The 18,861-nt window shown below is 37.4% G+C and overlaps 1 protein-coding gene and 1 long non-coding RNA gene across 2 annotated transcripts; one reads left to right on the top strand and one right to left on the bottom strand.

Annotated features, from left to right (window-relative positions):
* Nucleotides 1-5,581: 5,581 nt before the first annotated feature.
* Nucleotides 5,582-7,399, bottom strand: LOC121218399 (uncharacterized). The gene is made up of 2 exons (XM_041095571.1): nt 6,864-7,399; nt 5,582-6,764 (listed from the first exon to the last, which is right to left on the bottom strand). Exons 1-2 carry the CDS (start codon nt 7,397-7,399, stop codon nt 5,582-5,584), a joined length of 1,719 nt encoding a protein of 572 aa, XP_040951505.1.
* Nucleotides 7,400-12,514: 5,115 nt separating this feature from the next.
* LOC107904719 (uncharacterized) lies at nt 12,515-13,508 on the top strand. The gene is made up of 2 exons (XR_001686306.2): nt 12,515-12,873; nt 13,238-13,508. It is a non-coding gene; the product is annotated as an uncharacterized lncRNA (long non-coding RNA).
* The last annotated feature ends 5,353 nt before the right edge of the window (nt 13,509-18,861 follow it).

The raw sequence follows: 18,861 nt of genomic DNA, 5'->3' as shown, positions 1-18,861 counted from the left end.
AAATGCTCCTAATTAGGCATGAGTGATGTTTGCATGAATGCAAGATGCTGCTGTATTACTCAAAATCTATTAAGGCTTTCGTGACGACCGTGCTTTAACACCTTCCTTCCTAGCTGGTGCCTTCAATGAAACACTTGATTAAATTGCCCCACTGTAAACTTCCAAGTTTAATCCTCCTGGATGCAAAAGTTGTATCTTTATTCTCCAGATGTGACTCAAAAATGAGAAGATCTAGGTTTTCAACCCTTTCCCATCGCAATTTGAAGGATACCAAACGTGTAATTCTTTGGTTTTTATATACCATTTTCAGAGTGCCACATCAAATGTGTGCGAAGAAATTTCCTTTAGAGAGATCCCTTCTTACCAACTCATGATTATTGTTGACATTTCGTTCAATCGTTGCTTCTGTTAACAAAATCCGAAGGGATTGTTTAAAATCAGACCTTTACTTAGATTTCTGACCTTTAAACCTAGTTCGTTCTAAACAATAGTTCTGTTTCAGATTGCCGTATTATTTAGAAACTTTTCAGAGTAATGTGCAAAACTTACTTTGAAAGTTTAGTAGTCCATTAATCTTTATTCCAATGCAACATGTTTGCTGAAAGATTATGACTATGGATAAATGTTGGTTCTGAGCATAGCTCGAAAGAGATAAAATATCAACAATAGCGAAGGAAGAATAACAAAGAAGTTGATTGAGAATGTGTATATTAATAAAAAGGAAAAAAGGTATTAATACATTCAATCTAATAAGAACTAGGTGCCCCAGTTATCGCAGCTTGAATTTCTCTATACAAGCTTCTGAAGACTATTCTGAGTTTAGCATGTGTTTAGGAGATCTACAGTACTCTGTTGATGCTCCAAGATGTCGTATGCCCTTTCTTGTTGGTTCAGGTATAGCAAGATCATTGTGTGCCCCGATCAAAATTTGAACAGTTCCAATCTTCTCATGCCCCTTTCTGACCAATATTTGAGCCGCCCTTTTCAGGTTTTCGACTCAAATCCCCTTTGATCTTAAAGCGCCCTTTGCGGGTTTTCACCTTGGCCTCTCTAAATCTTTTTTTTAGGAAGCAAAGCGCCCTTTGCGGGTTTTCACTTTGGTCCCCTTCCATCAAGTGAAGTATCTTTTAACGGAGTCTGCGTTTACGGGGTTTGGCAAACTTTTACCATCCATCTCACTTAGGATCAAACCTCCACTAGAAAAGGCTCTCTTTACGACATAAGGACCCTCCCAATTTGGCATCCATTTTCCTTTAAAGTCCTTCTGCATAGGAAGAATCTTTTTTAGCACCAAGTCTCCTTCACTAAATTCTCTGAGGCGAACCTTTTTATCATAGGCTCGCATCATTCGTTTCTGGTACATTTGCTCATGATGAATAACTCTTAACCTCCTCTCTTCTATTAGGCTCAACTGATCATATCGAGATTGGACCCATTCGGCTTCGTCCAACTGGAGTTCAGATAATACTCGTAGAGAGGGGATTTCAACTTCAATGGGTAATACTGCCTCCATTCTATAAACTAGAGAAAAAGGTGTTGCCCCGGTAGAAGTTCTAACAGATGTTCGATAGGCAAGGAGAGCAAATGATAACTTCTCATGCCAATCTTTGTAAGTCTAAGTCATTTTCCCCACAATTCTTTTAAAATTCTTATTGGCCGCATCAACTGCGCCATTCATTTTTGGACGATATGGCGATGAGTTATGATGTTTGATCTTGAAGTGGCTACAAACTTCAACTATTGTGCTATTGTTCAAATTTGGCGCATTGTCGGATATGATTCTCTCAGGCATTCCATATCGACAAATGATCTCCTTTTTCAAGAATTTGCTGACTGCTGACTTCGTGACATTTGTGTATGAAGCAGCTTCTACCCACTTGGTGAAGTAATCAATGACTACAAAGATGAAACGATGCCCATTAAAAGCCTTCGGTGATATCAGCCCAATAACATCCATACCCCACATGGAGAACGGCCATGGAGAGGTCATAACGTGAAGTGGCGAAGGGGGTGCATGCATCTTGTCTCCATAAATCTGACATTTACGGCATTTCTTGGCGTAATCAATGCAATCCCTTTCCATAGTGGACCAATAGTATCCAAATCTCATGATCTGTCTGGCCATGGTGAAACCATTGGCGTGTGTCCCACAAATACCCTCATGGACTTCCTCCAAGATTTTCGTAGCTTCCACGGCATCCACACATCTTAACAGTGCTTGATCTTTCCTTCTTTTGTATAGTACTTCCCCATCTAAGACATATTCAATGGCTAATCTTCTCAGAGTTCTCTTGTCATTCTCCGTTGCTTGACTAGGGCACTCCCGATTCTTCACATACTATAGAATACTCTGATACAAAGGGTGATCGTCTTTTCACTCCTCCTCAATATTGTAGCAATGAGCCAGGGTTTCATAGATACTCATCTGAATAGGCCTCATTACTTCAAGTCTGTTCACCTGAATCATAGAAGCTAGAGTAGCCAATGCATCAGCCATTTGGTTTTCCTCTCGTGGGAGATAACTGAAAGTGATATCGTCAAACTCATCAACCAACTCGAGGACCAACCTTCTATAACTGATTAACTTAGGGTCTCTAGTTTCCCATTCCCCTTTAAGTCGGTATATCACCAACGCGGAATCCCCATATACTCTTAGCACTTTGATGTTCCGCTCGATGGCTGCACGAATGCCCATAATACATGCTTCATATTCTGCCATATTGTTTGTGCAATCAAAGTCCAACTTGCTAGCTACAGGGTAATGATCTCCACTCGGGGATACCAAGACTACCCCAATTCCATTACCTATAGCATTTGAAGCTCCGTCGAAATTTAACCTCCACTCATGATCTCTTTGAGGATTTTCTTCAGTGCTTGCCACATACATCAAATCCTCGTTTGGGAAGTCGAAGTTCAAAGGCTTATAAGCCTCCAAGGCTCTGCTAGCCAGGAAATCAGCTATTGCACTCCCCTTTATGGCCTTCTGACTTACGTATACTATGTCAAATTTAGAGAGCAGGATTTGCCATCTACCCATCCTCCCATTTAAAGCAGTTGATTCCATCATATATTTTAAAGGATCCAACCTTGAAATCAACCATGTCGTATGATACAACATATACTGCCTTAGTCTTCGTGTTGCCCAGATTAAAGTACAACACAATTTCTCGATTGACGAATATCTCATTTCACAGCCAGTGAATTTCTTGCTGAGATAATATATCGCCCTTTCTTTCTTTCCCGTTTCATCGTGTTGGCCCAATACACATCCCATGGAATTTTCGAACACCGTTAGATACAATATCAATGGCCTATCCGGACTTGACGGTGATAATACGGGAGTATTAGCCAAATATTGCATTATCTTGTCAAAAGCCTACTGACATTCCTCATCCCAATCACCCGGGTTATGCTTCTTTAAAAGACGGAATACTGGATCACATTTCTTCGTCAATTGTGCAATGAATCGAGCAATGTAATTCAATCTTCCTAGGAAACTTCAGACTTCTTTCTGAGTGCACGAAGGAGGTAGGTGTCGTATTGCTTTTACTTTGTCAGGGTCCACCTCAATCCCCCTCTTACTAACTATGAAGCCTAATAGCTTCCCTGATCTGGCTCCAAACGTGCATTTTGCGGGGTTAAGCTTGAGCTGAAACTTCCTCAATCTCAAAAATAATCTTTTCAAGACTTGAACATGCTCTTCTTCGGTTTTATATTTGGAAATCATATCATCAACATAGACTTCGACCTCCTTATGCATCATGTCATGAAACAAGGTCACCATAGCCCTTTGATATGTTGCTCCCGCATTCTTCAATCCGAAAGGCATTACTTTGTAACAAAATGTTCCCCATAAAGTAATGAATGTTGTTTTTTCCATATCCTCAGGGTGCATCTTTATTTGATTGTATCCAGAAAAGCCATCCATGAAAGAGAATAGTGAGTATCCCACCATATTGTCTACCAAAGTATCAATGTGAGGCAACGGAAAATTGTCTTTTGGACTAGCCTTATTCAAATCCTTATAATCCACGCACATCCGTACCTTTCTATCTTTCTTGGGAGCGGGGACGATGTAGCTGCCCAATCTGAATATTTGATCTCCTGTAAGAATCCAACATTAAACTGCCTTTTGACCTATTCTTTTATTTTTAGAACAACATCAGGTCTCATCCTCCTGAGCTTCTGCTGAACTGGTTTACAATATTCTTTTATGGACAGACGATGTACCGCAATGCTAGTACTTAGCCCGGGCATATCCTGGTATGACCATGCGAAAACATCTTTGAATTCTCAGAGCAATTCAATGAAGTCTTGTCTTGTCTTTGTGGTGATTTCAGTTCCAATTTTCACCTCCTTTCCCTCCTCTAGGCTCACGATTTCTAATGATTCCCTATAAGGTAGGATCTGCTCATCCTCTTGTTCTACCATTCTCGACAAGTGTGGAGATATAACACAGTCTTCGTCATTTTCAAAGTCATGAGAACCCTCTAAACACATGTCTTGCTCAAAAAGGAGCTCCGTGTTTGAGACAGCGTCACTCATGTCATTGATATCTGAGGACCTATGAGGGCATATCAAAGAATATACCAAGAATATATAAATTTATGAATAACTATTTGTACAATAAGGTTATAAATGAAAGAATAATTTACAGGACAATCAATTAATATTTACTTGTATGAAAGGTAAAATGAAAAAAGAATAATTGTTCGAAATGAATGTAAAGATGTATTTCATTAGAATAATGATGTTCAGGCTCAAGCCTCTTTCACAAAGGATTTTCCTATCATTTCCAGGCTAAAACAACAAGAATGTTTCGAGCATTACTCTGAATACGCCCTAAAGACTACAGGGATTTCCTCCACAGTCCAGTTGTTTAGCTCGCTTCCAAGTTCGTAAGGGCAGATCTCCAGCAAGGCCCTTTTCTCAGATGTTTCTACAGCATTGATATGGACATCTTTCAACATTTCTCCAATGTCTTCGCTTCTGGGCACCCCACGTTCAGGATGAATAAATCCACCCGATGCAAAAAATGTAAATATGTGGGGAAAGGACATAGGCTCCCACTTGACCTCTTTTCCGCTCAAACGTGCCATTCTTCTCTCTTGTCTTTTTTCTATCTCTTTCTTCTTCTACTTCATGTATGGCTTGTATCCTAAGCCATAACTGTCAAACTTTTCCTTCAGCATGGTGCTTCAATCTTTCCTTGAAGGTACTTTCCCAATCCTCTCCCGGGTGAAGCTCCCCTTCCAATCATCAATTGTAGCCCCATCTCCGTGGTCCTGGATATTTTCGGTATCAGAAATTTGCTTCCTTCAGTAACGAACATCGCATTCACAAATTCTAAAGATCGAAAAGAGCATTCCACTGCCTCATCATCAATCTCCACGTAAGGTGGATCGCCAGTTACTATTGCGATGATATCTTCCTCCGCATTTATGGTTATCACCCGACCCTCTGATACTATCTTCACTTTCTGGTGTAGCGATGAAGGTACTGCCCTAGCTAAGTGTATCCATGGCCTTCCCAATAAACAGTTGTAGGAAGGCTTAATATCCATCACCAAGAAGTCCACATCTTAAGTAATTGGACCAATATTTAACGGTACTTCAATTCTCCCCATAACCCTCTTTTCTGTTCCATCAAATGCCCTTACTATGCTCTGGCTCACTTTCATGTGGGAACTGTCCACCAGTAACTGACTAAGAGTAGATAAAGGCAATACATTCAGTACAGATCCGTTATCAATCAGGATCCCCGGGAGTATGTACCCTTTGCATCGGGTAGTGACGTGCAGGGCTTTAGTGGAACCTCTTCCTCCAGATGGTATTTCGTCATCACTGAAGAAGATAAAATTGTCAGCATTTATATTGTTGGCCAACCGATCCAGCCTGTTCACTGAAATATCATTTGCCACATATGTTTCATTTAGTACTTTCAATAGTGCATTTCGATGCGCTTCTGAACTTAAGAGCAAAGCTAATATAGAAATACGGGCCAGTTGTTTGCGTAGCTGTTCCACAATGCTATACTCGCTGTGTTTCAAAAACTTCAAAAATTCCTTTGCCTCTTCCTCTTTTACTGGTTCATTAACCAATTGCTCAACTTCCACAGCCTTCCCTTTCTTCTGCTCCTTCTTCCAATTCTCTTCTCTTGACGATTCTGCCTGAACGTCATATCGCTTCCCGTTACGTGTGTAAGAACCTATTTCCTGATTTTTTTCTTCTTTTCCCAAAATTGTCACGTTACAACCATAATTCCATAGCACCATTTTGTTATCCTTGTATGGAAATTTTGATGGTTTCTGGATTATAATTTTTGGTGTCATCTGGACCCTAGACTTATTGCTCCGAGGGCATGAAATGATGACCACAGGATGACTCGTTTCTGTAGTCTTCCTTGCCAACTCTGATGCGCAAATATTTCTTTTATCCCCTACTCCTTCATAAAACCTCATCTCCTTATTATCCATCATGCTTTGAACCAGAGCCTTAAATCCCTCACATTCTTGAATCTCATGTCCTACCTCACGGTGGAATTCACAATAGCTTTCGGTCTCATACCTTTCTTCAGAACCTGAAATAACTAGTCCCCTCTTCGCCATCTCTCTCCAAACCCATTTCAATGGGGTTTTTACTTCAGCAATGTCGTTCTTGACTTCTTCTCCTCTGCTTTCGCTTATCATATTCACTCCCTTATCAGCATGATTAGGCAACGGATTTTCTGCGTTAGGTGAGTCGTCAAATTTGACAACACCCATGCTGATGAGTCTCTCAAATACCTTCTTGAAAGTCGAGCAATTCTCTATTGAATGCCCTGTAATTCCCGCATGATAATCACACTGTTCATTCGTATCATACCATTTAGGATACGGGGGTTGCAAAGGGCTTAAGTAAAAGGGAGAGACAACGTGTGCATTGAGCAACTTCTGATACAGCTCCTTATATGACATCAGAATCAATGTGAACTGGGGCTTCTCAGTACCCTGTCTTACGCCAGATTCTTGTCTTGCTGAACCCTGTTGACTGGCAGCCACCTTTCTTGGCTGACTCACTGTAACAGACTTGTTGTATGCTTTTACGTTGTTTACTTCATTTTCCTTTCTTCTCGAGGCCGACCTTTTGTTGCTCTCTCCTGTTTCTATCTTCCTGTTTCTTATGGCATTCTCAATCATTTCACCATTCATTACTATATCTGAGAAACTTTTGGTTGCACTTCCTAGCATGTGCATGATGAATGGGGCTTTTAAGGTATTGATAAAGAGCATTGTAGTTTCTCTTTCTAGGAGCGGTGGTTGGACTTGAATAGCAACTTCCCTCCATCTTTGTGCGTACTGTCTGAAACTCTCACTTGGTTTCCTCTCCATGTTCTGTAATGTAATTCTATCGGGGGTCATATTCGTTACATGGCTGTACTACTTCATGAATGCCTGTGCTAGGTCCCTCCACGAACCGATTTTTGTACGACTCAACTGATTGTACCATTTAGATGTTGCCCCTACCAAACTGTCTTGAAAATAGTGGATTAACAACTGATCATTATTAACGTAGCTAGTCATCCTTCTACAGAACATAGTGATGTGGGACTCGGGGCAGCTAGTTTCATTATATTTCTCGAATTCAGGCATTTTGAATTTGGAAGGCAGTACCAAATCGAGGACTAAGCTTAGATCTTTAGCGTTGATTCCCTGATTACTATCAGTGCTTTCTAAGGCTTTGAATTTCTTCAGCTGTTTCATCTAAATCCAGAATAGTAGGATTGATTGGGTTTTCTCCCGGGTTTAAACTCGATCGTCCTTGAAATATTGTGGCACCAGTTTGTAATTGTTGCGGCCTAATTGTGACAGACTGTCCTCTCGGGTATATTTCAGTTTGGGTTCGTACATTTGGTGGAGTGAAACCCGGAGGATATAATGGATCCTCACTACCCTCTCCATGATCGGCCATAGGGCCCTTTCCTTTATCTACTCCTCCCGTCATAGATGGGTCAATTTAGCCATGGCATCTTTTTAAGCTTTGATCATTTTTTCTGTCATGTCCTCTTGAATTTTATCTAGTCGCTCTTGCATTTGTGCTTGCAAGCGTTCTTGCATATCCCTTTGCATTTGCTCCAATTTCTCTAATCTTTGGTCTATTTCCTTAGTTTTCTGTCGAGTACCGTATTGATGCTTAATTGGTGAGCCTTTGTCGGTTTCCAGGTTAACTGTAATGATTTTAACCAATTAGGGTCGTTTGGTGGACTTTAATGCATATGATGCAGTGTAATGCAATGCATGAATGCAAAAAGGCATCGATTCTGATTCAATTTCGTTTAGGAAACTTTACTAGAGAAAAAATTCTTCACATAAAACAGGTTACATATATGCTTTTGCCCTAATGCTCAAAACTTTAATTTTCCTAAGTAATGAGGCTAATTCCTGTCCTCGACTTGATTCCAGCTCATATTTTATGCTCAGTGCGTCGGCTTGTACTGCCAAAGTCTGCAGGTGATCAGCTACCTCCCGGATTTGAACCACGGCCTCTCCCATGATACGATCCCTATTCTCAACTTGACTCTGAAGGTGATAAAGTTGCTCACTCTAATGACTTTAATTGGTTTCCAAGTACTTAGTCTGGATCTCGCAACTTCGCAATGCCGATTCTAACTCCTCTATTCTTCCTTTCATTTCTTCGATCTTGCTCAAGCTCACCCTCAACTCCATTGCCAAATTTTGACTTTGATACTGATGAAGAGATCTTTCTAACTCAGTCACCTTGTCTTTTAGTTCGCATTTTTCCTTTCGGTTTTCTGATAAACTCTTTTCTAAAGCTCCGTTTCGTGTTTGGACTTCTCAGAATTTCTTTTCCCATCCATCAGCCTTGACATTTTCTTCCCGAATCTCTTGACGCCATTGTTCTGAAGTTTTCCCTAACCCAGCAGTTCTTATTGACAACCTCAACTTCTTATAGTCTGTCTTCAAACTGTCCAGGTCCTCCTCGGCCTTGTTCTTACCTTTTCTTAATTTCTCAGTCTCTAACTTTTGAACATCCACATCTAATCCCAAGTGCATCTTTTCTTCTTCCAACTGCTCAATCTTCTTTTCAAGTTCTGCATTCCTCTTTTCAAAATCTTGTTTCATAATTTCCAATTCGGAGGGAACAACTCGCAAATGTTCCTCTATCGATTGACTATCTCCTTGACCTGACTTTGGGATGTTATCATTGATCCTTCTAACCCACCATTCGTTATATTCAGGAGTCGTGGTTGGGCCTACGGCTAATCTCTTCATCCGTTGGGTTTGGTCCCATGCCCTGGTTACCTCTCGGATCTTCTTTTTATAACCATCGTCTTTATATGAGAATTCAAACTCAGCTAGGCCTTAGGTTGTAGGTATAAACTGTCTTGGCCTATACTGCCTTAGCACCATCAATAGAGCATAACCAACAGCTCCCCAAATTCCAAGTAATGGAACCCAATCAAAATTACCATATTGATACAAGATCTCATCTAGAAGCAACCACGGGGCCCTCCACTCAACGTCCTTCTCCTGAAGATTCTGAAGAATGGCCAACCATTTCTCTTCTGAGATATCATCTCTCCTTGGTGTAGCTGCTATCTCGCTTAATGGCGAATAGTTTTCGGAGAAAACTCGATACGAAACCTTATCAACCTTCACCTATCCTTCTACACGCATTTAGTGACCTGAAGGTTTCTACCAGAATGGCCAAGACTGGTGTAACCATCTTTTCAAGTCAGTCAAAGAGGTCTGAGGCGGCTTCATCTACGTGCCCTAGTGCCTTAGGAAAAATTACTAGCCCATAAATGCTTAGAGCAAAAACGTCAACCTTTTTCCTTGTATCAGGGTGTGCCAAAATCAGCTCTTGTAGGCTTTTCCAAGGGATGCATCTGCTTTCCCCCTACTGCTTGATCCGTGCCGTGACCCACTGCTCCCCCATTCCGGTGATGTTCATCAACTTCTTCACAAAGTTTGGGACATTTATGGCTCTAAAGTAGACTTTATCAACCTGGATCCTCGGGCAATGAAGCAAAGCTGTATACTCTTCTATAGTGGGTACTAAATCAACCTTTCCAAAGGTAAAGCAACTATATGCGGGGTTCCAATACTGAGTGAAAGCCCGAAACAAATACTCATCTACCTTAATATCGATATGGCAAATCCCTGTAACTAGAGTTGAACAGCTGCTTAGTTTCATCATTCCAATGATCACATATTATCTTTAATTCCTGAAGGTTATTTTGCGTCACACCGATGTGGGTGTAGTCCCATAACTCCGACATATACCCCTCGACTAGACTATCTCCTTTCTCTGATTGAGCTTTCTCTGACCACACACGGACAGCAGCATTGTCCTCTACTTTATCAAGAAATCCGTTCTCCATGCCAAGCTTTCTAATTTAGTAATCGAATCTGAATTGACACTTTTTTGTATATGGAATGACATGCAATCAAAGCAAACAAAACTACACGTTAGCACAACATAGAAACTCCAACTTCGAGCAATTAAAAAGCATTAAACATCTATCTGGGTAACCGCTAGGGTTTCTGTAATATAATCAAATGTGGGCTCTTAGGGTTTTCTATATGCGGTTTGGTTCTAGGGTTAAGGCACCCAAACCAGCAGATTCCTCGATCCTCACCTATTATAGGCTCATACAGACTGAGTTCGGTTCAGGGGAACACATTTCCCTATGGCTGCACGGAGATGAAAATCTCACGAAGACAGGTACGGATGTATCCCGGAAGCGATCCACTATCCTGCACGAAGGTGAAAACCTCACGAAGGACTATTTTCTCACTCCCACTGAAGAGGGCAAGACTAACAGTCTTATGAAATATGATGTTGAAGTATAAAACATCAATTAAACAAACAAATGCAAAGAGAGGATCGTAATTTTTTCAAACCAAATTTTCAAATTTTGATAATAAGACAAAAAACAATCAATTTTATGGCTTGACTCTCTAAATGGTCCCCAGTGGAGTCGCCAAGCTGTCGAAACTATTTTTTTGAAAAATCAAAATTTAGTTATCGACTTATTTAAAATGAAATTTTGGGGGAGTCGCCACCGATCTTTTATTGAGATGTGATCGGATCACCTTGAAAATAATTTTAAGTCTGCGAATTTGAGAAAACAAGTTCGGGAGTCGGTTACGCACAAGGAAGGGTTAACACCCACGTGACGCCCCAAAATTGGTACCGAATCGAATGTTTAATGTCTGAATATTGAGATTTTGAAAAGATTTTAAAATACAATCCTTATTGTTTTTATTAATTTTTGCAAAAGATGCTTGAATAAATCGATATGAATGCTAAAGACCATCTTATCTCGGAGTAATAAAATGTCATACCCAATGCATTAGGACACGACATTTTTAGTCCTCGAGAAAGAGCTTGCCTTTTGCTTTTCAAAATTTTTGAAGTTTAGAAGGGATATTCAATTGCTTGAAATCAGGTAAAAAGTCAAAACCCAATACGTTAGAGCACGATTCCTCAAGATTTCTAGCATTGAATATAACCCCTATTATTATTATTTAAAAAACCTCCTTTTGAGAAAATGACATGTCGCATCCAATAGATTAGGACACGTAGTGTCAAATTTCAAGAATGAGTTTTTATTTACGCGTTTTGGTTATAGAAAATTTTTGATTATTTAGATTCAACGAGAAAAATTGGAACCCAATGCGTTAGGGCCCCATTTTCTCAAGAATTCCAAATGTCGAGGGTTGCGTTATTTTGAAAGCTTTTGCGTGAAATGACTTTGGCATTCGTAATCTTTCGAATGTATGATAAAAAAAATGATTACACGATGCGAAATGATAATCCAAAAATTAATACATGTGCTAATACGTAACCTAACTTCGAAATATGAATAATCAATATTGCATACATAAGAACCTCTAATTTATATCCTATTGTGCAAACATTCAAAGAATGACGAATATAAAACAATCAAAATGAAATAAACCAACGCATGTAATCATACACCTTTTGAAATAACCTAATAAACATGAAAGAAGGAAAAATCAAAAGCTAAAGAAGTGTACATATGAAGGTTTTTTTAACGATGAATTTTGCAAATAAGATAGGTTGTATCAGAATAAATGAATCACATATATGATTTTTAAAACAACAGTACAAAACAAATCTAACAATGTAACATACAATAAACTTAAACTATCAACAAAATACATTAAATTTCCAAAACAACGACACCTAAAATTTACAACTTAGAACCATGATGCGCATGCAATAAAAAATATGAGAGAAAAAAAATTCAATCACCAAATAACATTAGATATAAATAGATGTATCAAAAAAATATTAAATAATTAAGTAAATTCAAATGCCTTTAAAACAATAGGGATTAAAACGAGCTAGGAGCGTAATCGAAGGAACAAAATAAAAAATGTAGTAAACAGAGGGATCAAATGACGCACGCGAATGACTTAGAGGGATCAGGTGGGAAATAATTCCCGTACCTCCAAAACGCGGCGTTTAATATGGACCCAGATGAAACAAAGGCAAAATAAAATGCGAAATTTACTCATAAAAAACGATTTGAAAGCGCTGTGACATAAGGGGGACTGATTGTAAAAATAACCCTACCGAGGCCCCAACGCGCGGATCTCAGCCGAGTCCGGGCTGGGTCATCGGGTTAAGCAGTCAGACGGCGCCGTTTTGAAACGTTTTATTAAAATAAAACAGAGTAAAAAAAGGGGAACCCTAACAACACATTAAAACAATTTCTTAAAAGCTAAGACTCTCCCTCTCCCTCGACCCCGCTCAGCCGTTCATCGCCCCACCAGAAGCTCTCCAGACCGTGCCCTAAGCTCCGATAACCACGGAGGAAGAGCAATCAGTCCAACATGAGGTACGCCCTCTTACAGTTATTTCTTTTAAAGATGCCCGATAAAATCCCAAAATAAAAACGAGACTCAGAGAAAGTGTTGAACTACAAATAAAATAAAAAATGAACTCGGAAATCACCTTTTGGTGCTTTTTTGATTTTTTTTGTATTCTGATCTTTGTATATTTTTTGTTGTTTTTTTTTCGTATCGTTACAGCATGGTCTTGGTCCCCCTTTTTTATAGCGTCTATTTACAGAATAGAATAAAAATAAAATAAAATAAAATAAATCCAAACAAATCCCCCTTGCTCTGTCGTCCTTGCTTTTTCTCTCTACCCCCTCTCGCTTAGTGTCTGTTTTTGCTGCTTTTTGTGTGCGTCTCTTGCAGGTATGGAGCGCAGGGTCTGGACGCGGCACGTACGGAGGCTAAGGCGCGCGTACGAGGTAGCAGACGTGGGACCACGCACATGAGGAGAGGCGCGAGTGGCAACGACGCAGGAGGCTTCTGCTGCTAGGGTTTTCGGCGCTTGAGGCTGGGTCAGGTTTTGGGCTTCTGTAATCGGGCTAGGGACTTGGGCATTTGTAATTAGAAATTGGGCTTATTATATTGGGTTGTAACTGGACTGTGGACCTTTAATTTTTAATTTGGTTTTATTTTATTTATTTGTTTATTTGGTTTATTTCAGTAATGGGCCGAGCAAATTGGGCCTATTACAAAGGTTATGGGAAGTGAGGAAGAATCATGTGAAAAGACAGAGAAAAGAGACCTTGAGTGATAAAATTTTATTTGATGGTGCAAATTTGGTGAGAGAAAATCCATATAAGGTAAAATTGGAGAGTTCGCAAGCAGAAAAAGAAAATGAAAAACAAGAAAATACCCATACAAAAGTGATGAGTGATTATTTTTTAACTAACCTTAACTCAAATTTGTTTAGTAGTGTTTATTCATTATAGGATTTTAAGGATCCATTGATGGACTTCCAATTATATTACTCTACCATTGATAGACGATTTTACTTTTGGAAAAAATGCAAGTTAAATATTGATAATTTCCCATAAGTGCTACAAGGTAACGAAAGTAAGGAGACAATAGAAATTAATTTAAGAAGACATACCTTGAATGCTTTTGATAAAGTATGCTATTGATTTTTTTTTGTAAAATATTTCCTTACAACATGTTTTTTCGTTGGTCAAATTTCATTACACCTTGGTCTGAAAGTTCAACTAATTTTATAGGTTTATCTAAATTTGTAAATGCTAAAAATAGTAATTCTATTGCATTAAATAGGTTTTTTAAAGCATTTTATAGATTTTCTCTTGCAATAAAATTTCCTATCTTAACCTTTAATGATGATTTTTCACATAATAATATTAAAGTTCTTGATTTTATAATTATGTGAAATTCTTGACCCATCGTTGGAAATTCTTATGAATGACCATGCATATTAAAATAAAGTTATAGGTTATTTTTACTTGAATACTCATATACCTAACACTTCCTTTTTTAGTGTTGATACCTAGTTTTAAAGGAGACATACATCATCGAAGCTGATTTGAAGGATCAAAATAATGTCTTTGATCTTGGAGATAGTTTTGGTGCACAAGAAAACTTAAGTAAGTATCTTTTTCATTTTATTGTTATTTATTCTAAGCCTTTTTCTTTTTTGTGCAACTAAAGATTTGGGGACAAATCTTCGTGAGGAAGGGGGAATGATGCGAGTCTTATGGCCCAATTTCAAACTCATAGATGTGATAGGCTCACAGTACCTCAAGGCCCAACAACAATGTCAGAGGCCAAGCAAATCAAACCAAGATTCAATCAAATACAAGATTTGAGGACAAATCTTTTCGAGGAAAAAGGGAATGATACATGTATGGATGGGGTGAAATTTATTAAATTCCATTCACTGAAGCTGCCAATTTTCAAGTTTAGGAAATTAGCAGACTTGCGACATCTTTTTGGATGGGATCCAGGCATTTCTAGGTTGATATGTCTTCGAAGATCTATCCCTTAGCTTCAAAACGCACTTTGAATCACTCAATTTTAAGTTCGGGAGCTTAAGTTATGACCGTTTTAGTGAAGATCGCATGAGCAGAATTTCTGGACGGGGTTAACAGAAATTACAAATTTCGGGCTTTTAATTCGAGTTTAAATCATATTGGCTTTGGGTTTTGGGTTTAATTTTTATTATATATGAGTCCGATATTTCATTTATCAGCTCTTATTATTTCATTATTCTGAACTTTTAATAATTATTAAGTAGCTTAATTTATTTAGGAGTTTTATGTCAACAAGAAAGTTTAGTTTAAAACTACTTCTTGTTTAGATTAATTAGAGTTCTAGTATACTTAAGAGTTTTATTTAGATTTATTTAGCTAGCATATATAGGCATTTGCATTGTACATAATTAAAACAATTCATTATTATTCAACTTCTTTTTTGAGTTAATAAATTCTCTTTGAGTTTTTTTTAAAGAATTTCTCTTGAGTTTTTTTTAAAAGAGTTTTAACAATATTTTCAGATTATGGGGATTATTTTCAAACATTTTCTTGCCAAGTTTTCTTTCTTAGAGGGGAAATTAGAGCCACTTGAAGGGGGTATGAATTCTTCATGTTTCCAAGGCTTCATAGGACTTCTACATACCACGTCCTATCTTTTCATCTATCTTATTTATTTTCTTCCTTATTGTTCTATTTTAATTATCTTAGTTATTTATTTTAATTGTTTTATCTGACTTGAATTTGATTGCATTTCAGGTTGTGTCAAAATCTAAATTACTTTCGCAACATCTAAAGCCCTAAGTCAAATCTGTGACTTAAACAAACTTTACGATTCGCTTCCGCAGTCACACTCATTTCGTATCAGTGTATCATTCCCAACACCGTACAAAGGATCCTTCTTAAAAAAAGATGCTAAAAACAATACTATGAAAAGATTCTATCTCTTAAAAAAACGAATACCGAAGCAAAAATTACAACTTAAACCTTTCGCTAGAATATTATTTAGTTAGTCATAATTCCTATCTAAGCAATCAATAAAATTTAATGAAAAAAAAAAGGAATGGAACCAACTGTTGGCGTCAAATCCAAAATTAAAAAGGAAAAAAAAATGAACTTTTCAATACTTCCTAAAGCCAAAGAAGTCTGTGTTTTAATTTAAACTTTTAGTCTGAAATTTTTCCAATATTTTACTCCAAAATAAACTCTTAGACATAAAATTAAATATTTATTTAAATAAAGTATAAGTGATAAAACTTAATACTAATTTAATTCTTAATAATATCTTTACAAAATAATATTTAAATAAAAATAATAAAAATAAAATAATTCTAAAATCTAAAATGCCTTATATGTCGGATTATTATTCTCATGCTCAAATCTTTTATGTGATTCCATATTTTTACTTATACTTCACATTTTAGACAATAAACAACCAAATTAATAATATGGTGTCAAAAAATTTATCAAAATAAAACACATAAATTTATGAATTTGGAAGAAGACGAAGCACTAACCGATAATAACAAGCTAAGGAAAATCCAAAGAAATAGTAGACAGCAGCTTTGAATTGCCATTTTAAATTTCTAATTAGCTATTTCTTTAAAAGAGAAAGGAAGGGTAAAAAAATTTTAATTCTCAATTTGGTTTATGAAGTATATCATTTTTCTTACACTCGTATCAAAATATTAAGGTTTTTAGTCCAATTAGAAACGGATATTGAAAAAAAAAATGTAGGGACAATCACATGATCTTTCATATTTAACCAATAGAAATTTTCAAAAATTATTATTAAATATATATTATCTGAATTTTTTTTTATTTTAATTAAATAATTTGGTAAAAATATTTGGGTAAATTTTATAATTAGTCACTCAACTATTAGCTTATTTCTATTCAGGTCATCAAATTATAATAATTTTCAATTTCATCACTAAAGTTTTCGATTGATTTTGTTTTGGTCACCATTAAATTATCCACAAAAAGGACGACATGACTTTTTTTAGATTGGTACAATAACATTTTTAATTCTCAATACTTATACATTCTATCAATTAGCTTTTAATTCTAAAAAGTTTAACAAATTTAAACCTCCACAACTACAAAATTTATTTAATTATTTTATAACTTTTTACACGTAGACAAAATTGCTATTTGGGTTTCTCATATTCTTTTTTTCACCAAAATTTTCCATCTCCTTCGTTAGTTTCAACATCATCATTTATCTTCTTCTTTTTTACACCTAACCCTAACCCTAACCCTAACCCTTTTTCTTTTTCTTTTATTAAAAGCTATCATTTTTCTCTTTTCTTTCAAAGCTAAAGTCAAAAGCCTTCATTCTTCTAATGTTTTTTTTTAATAATTATTATTAGAAGAGATCTTTCCTAAATCGTTTGAATGTTTCAAAGTATAAATGAAGGCTCATTATATCTTTCAAACCTATTACTGAATTGTTCTAATATTTCGATTATGACTTCTCAATCTGTGACAGCCCAAAATTGACCCTAGTCGGGAAGTGGTTTCGGGACCACAAAACCGAGTCATAAAAATAATTGATTTCCATATTCTATGCTTATTATGTGTGTACATGAGTATGTGGAAGTTTCATTCTCCAATTTTGCCAATTTCATGAGAAATTATTAAATAGGGATTGATATGAGACATGGTGAAAATATGGTAGGCTAATTTAAAATGGTCTATTAATGCATGTTGTGAAAATGATGGGTTTGCATGTCAAATTACCCAAAATTTGAGCTAGTGGTTGGCCATGCTATGGGTGGAAACATGTTGGGAACATGTTGGCCTAGTGAGGTATGTAGGAAAAAAATAAAATAAGGGGCATGGGCATAAAATAATGAAAAGGAGTATGATGAATACAAAAAAAAAATGTGTGTAGTTGTTTCCCCCCCCATTGTCGTGAGCTAAAGAAAAGAAAGGAGAAAATTTTTGTTCATCCTTTCTCATCTTCATTTAGCCGAAACTAGAAAGAAAAAAACAAAGAAAAAAAATGCTCATCCTTTGGTTCATCCTTGACCAAAAATTCTAGAAAAAAATATGTAGATGGGCATATGAGTCTAGTTTTAGGGAAAAATCACGAAACTGATTTTCGAGTTGTGAAACTCAAGATATGATTTTTAAAGCGAATAGTACGCAGATTGGCAGTGTCTGGGAAATTTTTTTATAAGGGGTTTAAAGTCTGTTAACACCTCGTGTTCGACTCCGGCGTCGGTCTCGGGTTCGGGGTGTTACATTTGATTGGTATCAGAGCTACGGTTTAGTCGATTCTAGGACTACCGTAATGCGTTGGGTCTAGCTATACATGCCATTTTATGTGATTATTGGATAGTGTGGTGATTTCTGACATTTGCAAATGTGTTAATTTATAGTAATGGATCCCGATCCCGACCGAGAGGTAGCTGATGATCTTGAGAGTGTGGCGCCTGCTCCCGCACAAGGGACAGCGCCGGCGGACTCTCAACCTAATGCTAGTAACCCGAATGATGAAGCTAGACAAGCTTTCTATAGCGTGATGAATGATTGGTTCAACCAATACATTCGAACTAATACGGCTGTTCCACAACCTCCATTCCCGACTAATACCACCCCCGCACCTACAATACCTCCGGTAACTGACCAAATAAGGTCAAATAAGCCCCCAGTTGACAGAATCCGAAAATATGGGGCTACTGAATTTAAGGCTACGGATAGCGACGATTTCGAGCAAGCTGAATTTTGGTTGGACAACACTATCTGGGTACTCGATGAGCTATCTTGTACACCCGATGAACGCCTAAAGTGTACTATCTCCTTGCTACGTGATTCTGCCTATTATTGGTGGAGTACTCTGACTTCTGTTGTGCCCCGAGAGCAAGTAACTTGGGAGTTTTTCCAAACTGAGTTTCGAAAAAAGTATATCAGTCAAAGATTTGTTGATCAAAAACGGAAGGAATTTCTTGAGCTTAAGCAAGGTTCCATGTCGGTTACTGATTACGAGCGAAAATTTGTTAGACTTAG

The sequence above is a fragment of the Gossypium hirsutum genome, chromosome D06 (assembly GCF_007990345.1).
Source record: "Gossypium hirsutum isolate 1008001.06 chromosome D06, Gossypium_hirsutum_v2.1, whole genome shotgun sequence".
In the NCBI taxonomy this organism is placed as follows: domain Eukaryota; kingdom Viridiplantae; phylum Streptophyta; class Magnoliopsida; order Malvales; family Malvaceae; genus Gossypium; species Gossypium hirsutum.
The sequence above is the reverse complement of the archived record's forward strand: the minus strand, read 5'-3'. Positions and strand labels throughout refer to the sequence as shown.